General features: G+C 38.3%; 1 protein-coding gene across 1 annotated transcript in view; it reads left to right on the forward strand.

Annotated features, from left to right (window-relative positions):
- Positions 1-17,227, forward strand: part of ITPR2 (inositol 1,4,5-trisphosphate receptor type 2) — a 265,394-nt gene that overhangs the window by 167,997 nt on the left and 80,170 nt on the right. The window contains exons 38-39 of the mRNA XM_054072496.1: positions 15,056-15,164; positions 16,792-16,979. Of these exons, the coding sequence (XP_053928471.1) occupies positions 15,056-15,164; positions 16,792-16,979 (297 nt within the window). The remainder of the gene's footprint in view (positions 1-15,055; positions 15,165-16,791; positions 16,980-17,227) is intronic.

Raw genomic sequence — 17,227 nt, forward strand, 5'->3', positions numbered from 1 at the left:
CTTTCTTTTTCTATGGAGAGTGCCCACCTGCCAGATAGTACTTAGGTATTCATGCCATGAGATTGGCTTGCAGTTGCAAAGCCATGCTTGTCCAGCTAAGAAATCCATGCCATCTCTCAGCTACGGAAGGCATTCAGTAGACACACAGCTTACTGCTTGATAGGCACATTTAGCATGTCCCCACGAACACCCAGTGGTCTTTGAAAGATGTGCTAATACTGTATAATGTTTCATGTGAAATAGCTGTCCTTTAATGTAGTCGGCGTGCATGATACCATCAACCCTGTGCTAGATATTTACAGAGTAACTTGTACTGTTAAAGGGAAACATTAAAAGGGATTTTTTTTTTGTAATCAGTAATTGGGGTGCTTTATCTCTGACTGCATTGACTCCTTCCTGTTTTGTGTTGGGGCTGAGGTTTGGAGCACTAATTCAGGTAAAACTTTACACAGAAGGATTGTATCCTGAGACAAGGTGCTTACCTGCAGGTCCCATTTTCATCAGTGCGAGCCAAGCACCATAGCATCTTTCAGGAACAGACTGTAATTTAAGGCCTGCAATATCTGGGCATGTCCTTTCAATCCTGCTTTTGTCTTTCGCTTTATTAAATGAGTTATAGTCACATGTCAAGAAATGGATCATAATGGTTATCTCAGAATTCATTGTTATTTTGCAGTGTCTTTATGAGGCCAGTAGCTTAATGCTGCAAAGTTGTTTGTAATGTTTAGCTTCTACACCTAAAGCAGTGAGGTATCCATGGTAACTGTCTCCTGTACACAGTACCCCAGGCTGCCTTTTCACATAGGTCAGAGCATGCACATTCCCAGATACTGACTCAATTTAGTCTGCCTTAAACATCAGGTATTTTTAAAAGACACTGTCTCTGGTGTGCTTTCTTTTTTTTTTGGGGGGGTCATAGAAATTAGTATTTAATTAGCCATTTGAGCCTTTGCATTCTGGTAGTGAAAGTGATCTTAAATTCCTTTGCCTCTGTAAATATGCCTGTTGTCCGGACCGATTCAAATTAAACCTAAGTCTTGTACAGTTTTCTTTGGCTTCTCTTGTAGTTAAAGGTGCTCCAGGATTAGACTTGAAAGATTGTCCTCTTTCCATCCCCATCTTCTTGTTGATTTGCAAAGTATATTTTCATTGAAGATTTGTTTCTGTTCTAATCTTTAATGGTGTTTTTTGCTGTATATCTGAGGTACTTATCTGCATATACCAAAGCCTGAGGAAAATTCTCTGCACAACTGAATGCTGTGCTTGGAACTTTATTCACCTGCCAGCCTACTTCCATCTTAAGCTTGTCCTGTCATTTTTTTTTATTTTGGTCATAATTTTGTTTCATCTTGGTTTGTTCTATCAGTTCCAGTGCTTTTGCTGTAATGAATCATCGGATGTGTTTCTTCTGAGTGTTCAGGTTGGTGATTTGAGTGTGAAGGAGGAGGAGAAACAGGCTCAACTTTTAACCAGATCCTGCTTTCCCAAATGTTCACTTGCCCTTTTCCAGTCTCCTCCAGAGCTGTTTTATCAAAGGAGGAGGCATGATTACCAAAGTTACTTGGGAGGGAGAAGCTACAAATCAAATGTCACATTTATTACAACGTGTCATCGGTACAGCCAGAGGACAGGGAGGAAAAAGACAAATTCAGAGGGGACAAGAAGCAAGAAAAAAGATGGAAGACAGCAAATCAGGGGAGACAAAATCCAGATCCTCTCCCAGTCTTCTTCATCATCCCTCCTGCACTACATAAATCTGTCAAGCTTTTGGCCAAGCCTCAGCAGCTCTGGATGCCACAGCTAGAATACTAATACTTGTTTGTACATATAGTGAATTTTAGACCAGAGAAGGACATCAAGTATGTAGGCGGAGGTGTCTGCATAAGTGGCACTCAATCCTTAGCAGTGAAAAAGCGATTTCATCAACAAGTGGACTCACAGGGAGACAGAAAGGCGCTTAATATGTATAGGAAGCCAATTTAAGTAACAAAGTCATTGCAAAGTTGTAATTAATCACAAGGACTGAATAATGGTGACATTCTGGGCAGTGTTATTTAGGGCTAAATGAGGAATCTGGTGTTCATAGGCTGTCATCAGAACTGAGAAGTGTAATGCTGTGGTTGTCTCTGCCATCTAAAGGCATTCTTTAGTGTCTTGGAGGATGAGGTGTTTTGGACTTAGTACAAGAACAGAAAAGTAATCCGGGAGGCAGAAGGACAGGTTTGGAGAGTAACCTGGCTGAACAGGTGAGCATGGGTACCCAGTTCAACACTAGCAGAATGTCTTGCTGAGGAAGGGAGCCTAAAGCTTCTAAGAAGCTGCATTTTGTTGAAAAGCTGAAGTATTTCTACTTGCCATTGTTTTTCTATAAACCAGTAGTATTTTGCCAAGCAAAGATTTAAGACAGATAGATGAAATATAGACCTTTTCCATGTGAGGATTTTGTTAACATTCTCTCTTCTATGGCAGTTCTGCTTTGTGCCTGTCAAATGTAGGGCTCCAACTGATATTTTAGGTCTCTGTATTGCCCTGCTCTGGGTGGCATCTCATCGGACATTTAAAAAAAACCCAGTTTTTCTCTTGAATCTGCATTGCACTGCACCAGTTTTTGGATCCAATACAAATAGACTTGGTACACTTAATGTTCTCCTTTGAACACATGCAGATTGCCAAAGAGGATCAGACTAGAGGATTAGAATGCTGTCTCTCTGTGTGGCCATCACCAGATGCTTCAGAAGAAGGTTTAAGAATTCCCACTGTAGGCAGAGTTGAAGTTTTCTATTCTTCCTGAAGTCATGGGATAATCCTTAACAGTAAGATCATAAATCTGTGGCCCCTAAAGCATGAGATTTTGTCTTCTTTCCCGTAGCTGTTTTTTTTAACATTTGCTATTGTAACTGGTTTCACTTGTTGTCTATAGAAATGCTAAAATCCTCTTTGAGTCTTGCTGAATTCTTGGCCTAAGTAACTTCCCATGGTAATGAGTTCTGCCATCTAATTATGCATGGGTTAACAAGTATTTCTTTATCATTTTTACCTTCACCGTCTTTATATTCCATTAAAAGCCCTTTCTGGGTTGGGAGAGAAAACAGGAATTCTCGACCACCCCATCTCCTCACATTTTTGCTTTTCTGTACTGCTGTCACGTCTTTTAATCTCTTTCCCAAGGCGAGCAGTCTCAGTCTTTAGTACCACAGTTTTCCCCCACCTGTGTGTGCTCCCAGCACTTCTCTGAGCCTTCTGGGAGATGGCAACCTGTAGTACACACAGAAGTTCAGATGAAACTGTGCCATTGATCCAGCTTAGGACACTAACTTCATCTGTACTATTTCCTGCCTATTCAGACTTCTAACAAGGTTTTCACAGAGATATTCTGACTAAGTGCAGCAGCAATGCTGTGTTCAGAACAGAGGATTTTACTAATAATCAGAATAGCCTGAGCTGTGAATTTTGTAGCTCCTAAGACCTTTGGTGGATTTCGTTTTGTATTCAGTCAAAGCACTGGCTGGCTGGCCTGCGTGTGCAGTCTGATTTACAGTTGTTTGAACAGTAAAGTTCAACTTGGTTTTCATAATGCCATGAGCCCTAATTTTGAGATGTTGCATGGCAGTTATCAACAGATGTTGTTAGGGGGGGTATCAGCACTCTTAAAATAATAGAAAAGACTACAGATGCAGGACCTCCAGAGCAGGTTTTCTCCAGGCTTGCCATCAATCTACACTGTACTTAACAGCTCTAAAGAAGCATATGACATTGTATTTCCTTAGCTACATGCTCTGCATGTAGGAACATTCCAGTGATAATGTATTTCTCCTTGGAAGCAATAGAAATGTAGGCATTATAATGACAACAGAAACAGCTTCAATAATAAATATATACTAAATATGTTATATTGAAACAGCTACTGCACATGTGCAGCAATCTTATGCGTGACATAAATAACTTGGCAGTTATGACAAATATTAAATATAAAGGGGCAATTTAATATTATGGATGAACAGCTTGCATATTAAATTTTATATAAACATGGATCTTTCTTTTAGTAATTAGAATTTGAAAAGCTGAGACAGCCTCCCGAAAATGTTTCTTCGTCTCCCCCTTGTCTCTACCTTTAAAAAGCTGATTTTTACTTCAAGCAAGTTTTGGTCATTTTTTCAACCAGTTTTAGAGTGGCTTCAGTTTGGTTTTGTTGTTGTAGTTTGGTTTTTTTCTGTTGAACCTAGAAGAGAACTTTTTCCTGATCTTATGAAACTTAGCATTTAGAAATTGCTGTTGCCTCTAAAATAAGACGACAGTTGAGAAGCTATTGAGCTCTGGTGTGACAGCTAATATACCTCTGAAAGTTATTAAAAACAAAATGTGTTTGTTAGTCTCTTAACGTTTCGGTTTCATTCAGCAGCTTTGGCTAATAGAAATGGTTTATGAAACTTCTGCTGCAGTGTTACACAAAGTCAGAATTATTTCCATGGCACTCTTCAAAGTATGTTATTAGGTTTATTTGTTTGAACTGATGAAATCTTAGACTTCAAGAGTAGAAAGCTAATATTGGCCTCTAATTTAAAAGGGAAGATTGAGAACTGCTTTGAAAATAGAGGGTTTTTTCCTGGTAAAAGATGCCTTCAAAAATCAGAATGTCTGTCTGCCATTTGGAAGAGATGGTCTGTTATAAAAACTTCAGATATACCAGGAAATGCCAGCTCCAACACCGAGTCGCTGCAGTTTTGTGAATCAGTAGGTAAAAGATAGGATGTAACCTGAATGACCCTGATAGGTGCTAAGTCTGCCCACTTCTTAATGACATTAGTGGGAGATGAGGTAAGATTACCATTTCAAGGTAATGAAAACATATTTTGTCAAGGGGTCTTTTCCTTCTGCATTTTCCTTAACTAATCCTGAATCACCATTAATTCTTAATCACTTGAGCTCCATTGCTGGCATTGGATGTACCGATTTGCCATTTGAGGAAGAGGAGATGGCTTTGTGGCCATAGTCAGTGTCAGCAGCTATCTCCTTGCTGAGAGTCAGTAGCAAGGATCTGAGCTCCTCTTAGCACACAGCATCAACAAATCTGCTGGAAAGGATTGCTTAATACTTACTTGTTATTTACCACCTCTGGCAATCAAAATCATGAGTCGGGCTCCTAAGAGTGTTGAAATTACTTTGGTTTGATTTCTTAACAATCAAATCCCCAACAACTTATTTGTTGGTTTGGTTTTGGTTTTGTTCTTCTTGCCTTCTGGCTTCGGCCACACAGGTTTCACATTTCTGAGAGCTATTCTTGAGACCAGGAGCACTAGAAATTATGGGGGGTAGAGGGTGTGGTTTGGTGGGTTCGGGGTTTTTTTGTATGTTTATTTTGTTGTTTGTTTTTAATGTGAACTGGAATTTTCATAAGCACATAACTCTAGGTGCTAAGCCTAAAGTTCCAGCTATCATGGAAAGGATAATAACGTTTCGGAGAGTTGGCAATAAAGAAAAATTGTCAGTTAAGTTTACTGGAAGTTTGTTCAAACTAATACTTTCTTAAAAAACAGGGAACAGGACCTATAAATATTTTCAAATTATCCCAGTCAAAATGGGTAGCTAATAAAGTCCAAGTGCCAGATTTGTAGCGTTGTCTAACTTTGCTCTACTTTTCTGTTAGTCTTAATGCTTCCTAATTTTATAGATACAGTGAAATTGGTGCAGTAGCTAGCTTTGCCTCAGGTGGGAATTGTTCTCCTCTGCTTGGAAATGGAAGAAGATGCTTTGTTTTGTTTGCCATGCTGTGCAGTATAGTGCAAAGGGAGGTCTGCCTGTCACTGCAATTAACCCTTAGGACAGCTCGTGCTATATCTTGACCCCATCCAGGCCATGCTTGTGAGCTGATGTGTGCTCATTTTGCAGTAATGTAGGTGCTAAGACTATATAGTTTCCATATACTGTTGATAACACTGGAAGTTTAAATGTTGCTGCTGACTTGAACTGCCACAATGTTGGCTTCCTTTAGCTGTTCCAGTTTTGCTGCATGGGTAGGAGCTGCTTAAATATGTTTTGACCAGCTGCTTTCCTTTGCAGTAGCCACAGTTTGTGCCAGAATGTAGGAGTGCAAACTCACTTGGCCCAGCTCTGCATGTTGGTCTTTTGAGATTTAGAGTAAATTCAGGTCTTTCCTTTCAAGCTGTGTAAGGCCTGATTTGTACATTTAAGCACCTAAAAATGCAAGTATACTTGGAGATAAAAGCACGTGCTCTCTCGGTTTTTCTCCTTAGTGGCTGAAATCCAAGAAATCAGCAATTATTTGGTATCTGTTTTCATCTGCAAATGCAAGGGGCATTTCTCAGAAGCATGAGGCATGTTGGTCATTTTGTCAGGCTAATTCTTGGGGCACTACAGATAGGGTTGCTGATCACTGTCAAACGTGTATCTGTAAATCATGTGAGGCCAGAACCATATACTGAATGTTGTGACATTCAGGGAGGAATGAGTGGCATTAGGGGAAAAATGGTTGGTTTTAATGAGGTCTTGGGATTGTTTTGAGAAAAGGCACATATATCCTGTGATTATTTTGCAAGGTAGTAAATGCTGAGGATTAGTTCCTTTTAATATCACTTTTTTTAAAAAAAGAAGTAATAATAATATATATACAGAGCTGTTCTAACTGAGTAATTAATATTATCTGGGAATATTTGTGTACATAGAAGAAAGTGTCACAGGTCACAGTTTAATGACATTTCTACAGTAAAACTCCAAACCATGAAATACTCGTTTGGTATTGATTCAAACCAGAACTCATGTCAAATCCATTGAAAAATTTCTACAGACCTAGTAACCTTATTGCCAAATAATCCTTATAACTTGGTTTAGAATATATAGGTTCCTTCAAATGTCTATATATAATGACTGTAAGCTGGAGAGATGCAGTTTAAGATTAGACATTAGGAAGAATTTTTTTACTGTGAGGCTGGTGAGGCACTGGCACAGGCTGCCCAGAGAAGTTGTCACTGCCCCCTCCCTGGAGGTGTTGAAGGCCAGGTTGGATGGAGTTTTGAGCAACCTGATCCAGTGTGAGGTGTCCCAGTCCATGGCAGGGCGGTTGGAACTGGATGATCTTTAAGGTCCCTTCCAACCCAAACTATTCTGTGATTCTATGATTCTATGAAATGTAAATGGTAACATGAGTACCTGGAATGCCTTAAATTTCTGAAGTGTGTTCATCAATCTTTACTATTAGACAAAGATAAAATCAAGAAATCGGTGGAGCTGCTGGTGGGTAAAAATGAGCAGGTGAAAACTGAAATACAGAAGAGCCTCCTGAGCCTCTTTGAAAATCCTCAGCCAACGAGTGTACCCTATCTAGCTCAAAATAAGAAAGGCAGTACATCTCCGGTGCCTCCCTTATCTAGTAAATCGGGTATCTGTAATGCTTTGGCTTTGAAGTTCAGCATAATAGCAACATGGTGAAACAGAATAATATAATAAAAATAGTATTTGACCACTTCTACTATTTTTCCCTAGCCACGTGTTTCAAAATGCTCTTAAAACGTCAAAGCACAGTAGTGCTTATAAGTATGCATCTGGAAATTAAGTGTCTGTTTTGGTAAATATTCACATTAAGACACTTAGGGGTAAATTTTTCTTGCAGTGCACGGGGAGTTCCACATAGAAATCCTGTTAACAAATAATAGGATTTGTGTGCATAACTCCCTGTGTATCACTTTGAAAGTTTACCCCCTGCAGCATAAGAGTTAGATAATTTTAGTCTTTGAAAATTATGCTTTTCAGATCTGGTCTTTTTCTACAGTATGCTATTGATGGTGCAGTCATAAATGCTTCTGAATAATTGTGATCAAATCTTATGTATTTTTCTTTCAGTGGTGGAGAGCTTGGGTTATTGTGCATCTCAGTGCTTTGTCTTGTACTGGAGAAAGTTGAAAAGGAAAAATTACATAGGTGCAAGCATGATCTGTTTTATAAGTGCACAATTTATGACTACAGATAGAAAACAATAACCAAAGGAGCAACAGGACAAGTCAGAGATAGTGACAGTAGTATTTGCCCACAACAAAGCCGTGTTCTATATATACGACTGTAGAGATCTTATATTTGGACAAAAAAAAGGGACGTTTTATGGACTAATAGTAAAATTTTATAATACACACAATCAAGCTGTATTTTAAAAGTGTTTTCTTCTCAGTCTAAGTCTGAATGCCCCAGTGCTGAGGTTTTCACTAATCCAAACAATTTTTCTCTGCTGCTGTATTCATAGCGCAGGCACTTTTTAGAGATACTGCCAAAAAAAATCTTTCTTTTAATATGACACTTTCCTGAGTTTCTTCAGGGTGCGAAATTGGACAGTTTTCAGGCAAAACCTGGTTTTCTTGCAGTGTGTCCAGTATTCTTTTCACTATCCATATTGAAAATAAACTGGCAATACCATTTGTTTTGCAGTATTTTGGCATGTAAACTTCCAGCTTTCTATGGAACCTGGAACTGCAGAGGAAGAATTCAAAGACTGCTAAAAAAAAAGGAACTGTTTATTTAAGCCACTGTAGTTTTGTTTTAGAGAAAGGTTGTGCTTGTGGTTTTTTATTTCATCTGAAACTGTTAATGAATCATTGCACTAGTTACCACCTCAGGTTTATCAGTTAGCATTTGTAACATAAGCAATTTGTATTAAGACAAGCGGGATTAATACCAGATTTGTGTAGGGTTGAACAATGGCATATTTAAAATGTGGGGTGTGTCTGCCTAATGAGAGACATCTGAGAGGTGTGGGTGGCCAGATCTTCTCTCCTGGGAGAACTGTGTCATGAAGTCTGGTGCGCTTTTTTTTTTTTTTTTTTTTTAGAGTTGTATAAAAACTTTTGCCAGGCAAAGTACGTGTCTACTCATTCTCCAATTGCTGGCAAATCTTCTGTTGATTTTAGTGCAAGCAGAGCAGGACACCGGCTGGCCCAACCTCCTATTTAAAAGTGCTTTTTCCCTGGAGTGAGTAAACACCCCAGTGTGCAAATAACTGCTGTTGTGTGTCATATTTTATTGGTGAAATTATATCAGATTCAACTATCGGTTGGCTATGAAAACATCTTATTGCAAAAAAGATCAAAACCAGGAAAAAGCTGTGTAAAAACAAACAATCCCCCAAAATAAACAGCTTCCCACAACTTGCAAGCCCCCCTGGAAGCTGCTGGTATCATGAAAACAGAAATCTCCCACTTGGTGGACACAGAAAGAGTCAAGACTCTGGGGTTCTTTTCCAAGCTTATGCATGGTGCATATGGTAGGTGTGTGCCTTAGTTGATCCATTTTGGAGGTGAGAAGATGTCCGTGCCATCTTACGTTTCAAGAGCAGGTTGAATCATAACTTAAAGGGTTATAAAACTTCCATACATAATATCTTCCCAGAAGTCACTTGCATATAACTATTTCTCCTACCATGTTTTTTCTCCAAGGAAAATAAAGGAACCAAATAGTTTGAAAATGGGTTAAAAAACAACAAAAAAATCATCCTGAAGCAGGCACTCAGACCAAGCAAATTTCATTAATAAATGATGAGAAGAAATGTGTAGGTGTTTTTTAAACAGCCTTCGTAGAAAGCCAGGCTTCTAACCTCATCTATATTTACTACAGGAAAAAGTGGCATGATGTCTTCATAAATTATGTGAGATGACATATTTTTGTCACCCAGCTTGTTCTCCTAATGTAGACCACAGGATCTTCAAATAGTTTCTGTCTGAGAAGCTACCTAGTCGTGATTTAGTAACTGCCAGCAACAGAGAGTATCACACCTCTTCTTAAGCTGTTCCAATAGCTAAATGCCATTACTGTTATATAAAATAATACTAAAATTCATAACCCACAAACTGAATAATGCAGATGCCTCTTTTCTAGCTGAAATTCTGTGTCTTAAACTTCTCACCAGTGTGTCTGATGTGTTTATCTTGTAGACTGAAGTCATCCATTATCAGATTTCTCATGTAGATAGCCAGAAACAGAGTTCATGTAGTTCATGTTTAGACTGATAAGCTCAGTAGATTAAAAGCCTTGAATTTCTGATGAGAAGGCATGTTTTATTCTCTAATCACTCTTCTGGAGCTTCTCCAAACCTAATCCAATTTGCCAGCATTATTCTTGAATTCTAGACACCAACTTGTGATGTAATATTCATACAGTAATGTGCCCCTGCACGTGGAGAAGTAGGATAGTCTCATGAATCCTGCGTAATAGCTCTTATTGTCCTTTCCTGAATGGTGTGATTTTGGGAGTTGTTGTTCCACTGATTTTTCTCCAAGATTTTCCATTCTTCCCCAGATTCATGTCCTCCTAGAAGGGAGTCCTCTACTTTTTGGTGTTCTGCATTTTATTGTTATTACATCTATAGCTAGATGTACAGTGGTTTGGACATAAAAAGGGTCATATTGTTTGTTTCTAGTCAGTTTAATAAATGGTGCCTAAATTATTATCTTAACCTTATCCCCTTTTCTTCTTGTGTTGTTTCTGAACATGATTAATAATTACTTTTGTTTTCTTCCATTTCATTAAAAAAAAAATCAGGCAAACAATGAATACTCCGTGAGGTTGCCCATACATTCATTTATGATTTCTTGCTTTAAATTGCACGTTGAATTCTTGTCAGTTGCTTAGCTGTTAAACCATTTGATAACTTTCCTTGTGGGGTTACTTAAAAAAGAAATTTGCCTCACAGGATTGTGTCACACCACCAGTCTATCAAACTTTGCCAGAGTTATATTTTCATTATTAGCAAAACCAGAAGATAATCTTCAGAAGTTTGAGAAGGCCTACGTTTCTTAAACTAATACTGAGTCAACTATTACAACACAATGCCAATATCGTGACTGCCATTGGTTTATAGTAGCTTCCTTTGGTGTTAATGGAACTCAAATTCTTTTGTTTTTCCAAGAATTGATATCAGTAAAAAGTAGAAGTAATCCTGAATGCTTTTTCAGGATTATCATTCCACATTAGATTTCTCCCAGTTCTCTGGGATTTTGTATCTGTTCCAAACTTCCTGAAGACCTCTCTTAGTAGACCAGAGATCCTAGCTGCTCTTTTATACTTGGCTACAAGTTATTCAAATCTGAAGATTTAACGTGCCCGATTTTCATGCATCCTCCTGGATAAATACTGAAATATACTCACAAAATCATACAGTGTATCATAGGAATATTTGTTGGCTGCAGCTGCCTTTTCTGTGTTATCACCAATAATCTGAGCATTTCCACTTCATTATTTTAATATAACCAGAAGAGATCACCAGTTCATTTATTCCAGCCTTCTGGAGATCATAAATACCATTCCAATTCCTTAAGAAGTGTGCAAACTTAAGATAGGACAAGTAATTTTTGGCAGTGTTATACAGTGAACTGGTGCTGATGCAGGTATCCACAGTAAGCCTCAAGTGCCTCTCTCAGCCCTTGCTTCCCCACATGGAACATCCTGTGGAACCAGGCTTTTACAGTCTTGGAGAATGAAAGTGAATAAACCTTTGTATTAAGACATTTAAATCAAGTTTAAAGACCAACTGGTAAAATGAAATAGGGACTGAGAAAACATAATTTGTGTCTACACATTCTTATTGGAATAATTTTTGCCTATTGGAAACTGCTGTAAATCCCTAGCTATCTAAAACTGCAACAACAATAACCAGTTGTTGCCTTCTTGTGTCCTCAGTCTTTATCCTATCTTTTGTTAGAGACAATACAGTGGTATTCATGGGTAACAATAAGACTGTTATGTTTCATTGTGTTTTTTTTTTCAAAGCTATACAGTGTTCTAGCCATTATAGAAGGATTGCAGTCAGCTGAGTGATGTTTACATGCCACTTCCATACCCTAATAAGAGGTATTAAAGAAAGTGTATTGTAGCCAGCAGGGGGGAGATTCAGCTTGGACGGTTGAGACTTCTGCCGCTTCTAGAAACGTAGTCAAGGAAGATAGCACTATGTTGCCTACTGTGCTTTTACTTTTGGCCTCTGCTTCAGTAGTGTGTCAGTTGCTACAAACTGCTTATTCATGCTACTGTTGTGATCATTTGCTTTTGGGAAATATTAATTTTGTGGCTGCACTAAGTTAGGAAACAGTTTACAAGGACATCAGTGGCATGTCCTTGCCCTGGCAGCGGTTTGTGTCACCCACATGATGGGGCTGTTCTTGACTATGTTTTTGGCATTCCTGTAAGTGCATGCCCAGGCACTTAGGCAAGCAGGAACGGCACTTTTTCTGGGAGCAGGGTCTTTCCAGTATTTTCTAGCATGGAGCCTCACACTGTGATGGGCTGGGGGTTACAGGCATTTCTGATAACACTGACTGAGCATTTGCATGTTTCTCAGCTCCAGTTCATACTTCTGGGCTCTTCCATTCTTTGTAGTGGCAACTAAATTCACAAGGCTGGGGGAAGTCACGTGGCTTCCCAAGGTCATCACAACAGGGACAAAGATCCTGAACTTGCACATATGTGAGCTGAGTCTGTCAGGGTGTTTTTGGCACAGCTGTCAAGCAAAGCAGAGGTTCTATCACATTCCTGCTTTTCAAACATGATGTTCTTGACTTTTGACAGTTTATCTTCTGAAATCACTTAAGTGTTGTCTAGATTTGGGGGAGGTTTAGAGGGGGAGGGAAGAAGAAATGGAGAGCAGGAATCCTAATAATTAAGACTTGCTCCTTGGGACAAGAAGTGAAGTCTATGTCTTAGTTAGGGTATGGGTGGAGCAGGATTCCCGCTTCCATAGCTGACTGGAGAAACCTCTTCATATTGCTACTCCGCTTGGTGTCTTTGAAGATAACAAGGAAGAAAAAACGATCTGAGATGTACCAACAATTACTTGCTTCCAGGCAACAAGATCCAAGTGCTAAATCATTTATTTTACTATTGAAATGCTATTTAATGTTCTTAAACATTCTTCCCATAAAATAAAGGCTGTTTTGATTGAACAATAAAGCTTGTGATCAGAGTATTATTCTTAACTATATATAGATGGCTCTTGGTGCTTCTTCCTGTGGCTGCGTTGTGACTGTTTATAAAATTTACCATGGCACAGTGTAGTCATCAACAGACTGCAGAGATTGCTGGTTGAGGTTGTTGCATAAAGCTGAGTGGTTAATCAAGTGGTATGATAAATGCCAGCCTTTCTGATTAAAAGATCTTGTCCCAATGCAGTGCCCATCTGTACCAGATCCTAGTTTGGTATTATGAAGGGTTTCTGCTTTATGATCTTATTTATATGATACGGTTTTGTAATTCTGTGATATATATGCCTGAGAGAGTTTGAAAAGAAACTTCATCCTAGTTCTTAGTCCATATTTCTCAGTTGTGATGGGAACTTTTTCCTTTTCAATAATATGTTTGGCATCTTCAGGAGATGTGGAAAATAAGGTTCACTTTCATCTTAAGACACTGGAGTTAGGTTACAGGTAGAGAGAGACAGGATGTTTAGCAAGAGAAGCTTGCTAAACATCCCAAAATTGGTTTATGAGCTTGATTAGCATACCTTGTCCATGCATGCAGACTTAAACCCTGTCACAAACTAGGCTGGGAAGGAATCTGTCTCTGTGTAAGGTCCTCAGAGATTACTGGTTCTTTGTCTTCCTCTGTAGTGTAGAGGTCGCTGGCCCAAGTTGAACTGGAAAATCCACCTAATAAATTCCCTGGCACTGCAGATGTGTAGGTCATGCATTTTTTTTCCTTGCAGGCGTTGCATTTATGGCTTTTGATTTTTTACTGTAGGGCTTTGCACTTTCCTTGACTGTTCAAGTGAACTCTGTATATACTATTATCAAATGAAAACGTCAGAGTATGAGAACTAGGAAATAACAGCTGTTTTATGTCGTCAGGATTCACATACGGAATGCTGCATTTTGGCAACTTGTCTGTGGTGGACGAGCCCGTTCTCCTTGAGATCCAAAAAGCAGTGAAGCCTCATGCCCTACTGTGGCATGTAGTTGCTCTTGGAAATATTGCTAAGTTAACAAAGAAATGGGAATGAGTAGTGCTTCTTGATGTGTTTCTGGGACATGCTTCCCCACTGCTTGCTGTCTGTGGTGGCCACAGATATTTCAATTGAAAAGTTGACTGCTGCACTACTGTGCAGATGCCAGTGAGCTTGTAAGTACCGAGATTGCTTCTGGGGCACATATTTTTAAGAGGTATTTTTCAGTAAAACCAGTAGGTGAGAAGAAGTAAGGAACAAGTTGTCCCATTTTACTGCCAAGTTGTTGAACAATTTTTCCTCTTCTCTTTTCCTCTGATGGTAATCATCAGAGACTTTGCCATACTCATTTCTTTAGAAAGCCTTAGGTTATGTATACAGCTGCAGTTGTTGTATCACCTGCTGCCGCTGTAAAGGTGAATGTTGACTACAGGTGTTCCCAGGAGACTGAAGGTAAAATAAAAATGCCAAGTAATTGGTACCCCCACTCTTAATTCAATGTGTCTCACGTTGCTGAACATAGGCAAATTGAAAGGGAAGTTCTTCAGAGAACTGCATGCAAATTTCGACTGGTTGTAGTTTTGGAAGTAAAGGAACAAGGAGATACCGAGAATGCTTTTTAAGCTCTTCTATCAAATGTCATATCTTTGCTTTAATCTTTCATGTGATGTGGCTTCTGTCAGATGATCAGCTGGATTATCTGAGATCAGAGAAAAGGGAGTGATACTACTCAGCTGCAGAATATAGGAAGAAAGTACTGTCATGGCAGGGTAGGGCACAGACACTCTGACTGCAGAGCATTGGCTCTTTGTAGAATCTGTTCCGATATACACATCTTACAGATAGTCAGTAAATATTATTGAGATGGAGGTATTTTGATTTACAATCAATAAGTTTAAAAGAAGCATTAAATAAAGTTTATACAACAGCGTTCTAGAATTCTTCCTGTGAGATTTGTTAGATAAGACCATTATATGTTTGTTTTCTGAACAGCTTTAGTATTTGTGTGCTTACTAATTATAATGGAAAGATCTAATAAATTATGTATCTAGGTTAAACAGCTTGCTTTTCAAACAATGGAAATTGACCATAACTCTAATTTCTTCTATTTATACCTTTCTCTTAAAGGCCAACACTTTAAGGAAAATACTCCTGTATCGCTACTTTAAAGGAGAATATGGAAGTGGTATGAATGGACCTCTGTCTGCCAGTTACAGCAAAAATGCACAAGTGGGAGGTAAATCAACATAGATCATTTAAAGAGAAAAAAATTAGCAGCACCTTTTTTCTAATAGGCCCTTTGGAAATGTTCCAGGGTTTCAGTTGCTAAATAAATCAAACATGTTCTGGAACCAGTTAGAAGGGAGGTAGTATCAGACTTTTCCCATTTATAAGTTGCACATACTTGTCTCAGAAGGCTGATGTGCATTTGGCAGTACCAAAGTAGGGACTTTCTGTATGACCCCCAGTCAGTCATTCAATTCAAGTCCAATTGGTAACACCATTTTAATTCACCAGTAAATCAAGATCCAGGAATTTGGCAAAGCACAAAACATTTGGAAAAAAGATGTTGCTGTTTCTGAAAACTAATTTTTTTTATTTTAATTCCAGATCCTTTATTGATATATATTAATAAAAAAAAAAAAAAAGGATAGAAGGAAAAGCTCCTCACAAAGATACTGGTTAGGCAATGGAACAGATTTCCTTTAGAGGCTGCAGAAGGTGTCAGGTTTACTGGACAAGACTCTGATGAACCTGCTCTAGTTACTATGAGCAGGAACTTGGAGTAGATGGTCTCTCTACATCCCGTATAACCCAATATTTTTGTTTGATTCTGTTACTCTAAAGTAATTACTGAGAAACCCCAAAATAATTTATGTCACAGGAAGTGAAGCAGAAGCTAGGTAGAGAGCAATGTCAAAGTACTTGCCACTGTATTTTCAACATATATTAAAGGCATGCCTAGATTTATGAGCATTTCTAAATGTTACCTGACTGATCCTTGTTGACTGTTTCTCTGTAGACACTGGAAATGTTTACAATCTTAATATCCTGCACATTAAATTTTGATTCCTAACAAAAAGGAGAGTAAAGATTTACTATTTTTTAGTTCTCTTCTAATAAGTAAGTGTGTTTGCCCATATGTGCATTTGTATGGCTTCATCATGAAGTCTGAACCATCTTAATAAGTTTAATCAAAGCAGTGCTGTATTTAATCAAAGTAGTACTGTATTTCTCCTGATGAAGTAGATGCAGTTGCATCTGTATAAAAGTAAATATAGCAGGAAAGATGATAATCTGTGATAATTAAAGATGTTTGATCCAATGGACTAATACAATTTAATGTCATTCCTTAAGGCCACACCTTTAATTTGGTTTAACTCAGGTCTCAGTTCTTTAAGAAAGTTATCATGATGTTGATGTTCTAGGAGTTATACTGGTAAAAGCATTTCACTAGAAGGTCGTACCTGTAACTAGGGTGAATTTACAAGTATACAGTCTTCTGTATAGATTAGACCCGAGATTGAAAACCGTATTTAAAAGTCATCTCAAAGCACCGACCATAAACACAGTTTAGCGCATGCAGCAGTGAAGTTAAAAGTCATTTCCAACTTCTTGTCTGAATATCACAACAAAACAATGATTTGTGATTTTGTTTTATTTTTTGTTCTTGGAGCCCCACATTTCAGTTTCACACAAAAATCTCGTCTGTACCAAAGGGACTTTTGCCTCGAACAGAATTTCAACATGAAATTTATTACTTTGCTATTGTGTGCATAAGGCAGATGATTGTTACTAATAGATTAATTTTCGTATACATATGTGAAACAAACGTGAGTTGTATGTATTTGTGTAATTTGCAGGTGGATTTTCAGGACAAGACACAGATAAATCTGGGATAACCATGTTTGATATTCAGTGCCTTCTGGATAGAGAAGGTGCATCAGAACTAGTCATAGATGTTATAGTAAACACCAAAAATGATAGAATTTTCTCAGAAGGCATTTTGCTTGGTATTGCCTTGCTTGAAGGTGGAAATACACAAACACAGGTACTTACTGCATTTACTTGTTCACATACTCATCTTCAAATGTGTGTAGTCTGGAGACATAAAAAGAACCTTTTTGCTCTGAGTTCTGTGTAAAGTTTATCACTATAATATATATCCCTATAATACAAATGTAAATGTGCTCTGTTATTATGCAGTATCGCAGAATGTAGACTTCAATAGAAGGACATATTTTTCAACTGTCCCTTTTTGTGTAGCACAGTGCTTCTTTCAATTTGGTCTTTGCCACA

This window comes from Cuculus canorus, chromosome 1, assembly GCF_017976375.1.
Source record: "Cuculus canorus isolate bCucCan1 chromosome 1, bCucCan1.pri, whole genome shotgun sequence".
Classification (NCBI taxonomy): Eukaryota; Metazoa; Chordata; class Aves; order Cuculiformes; family Cuculidae; genus Cuculus; species Cuculus canorus.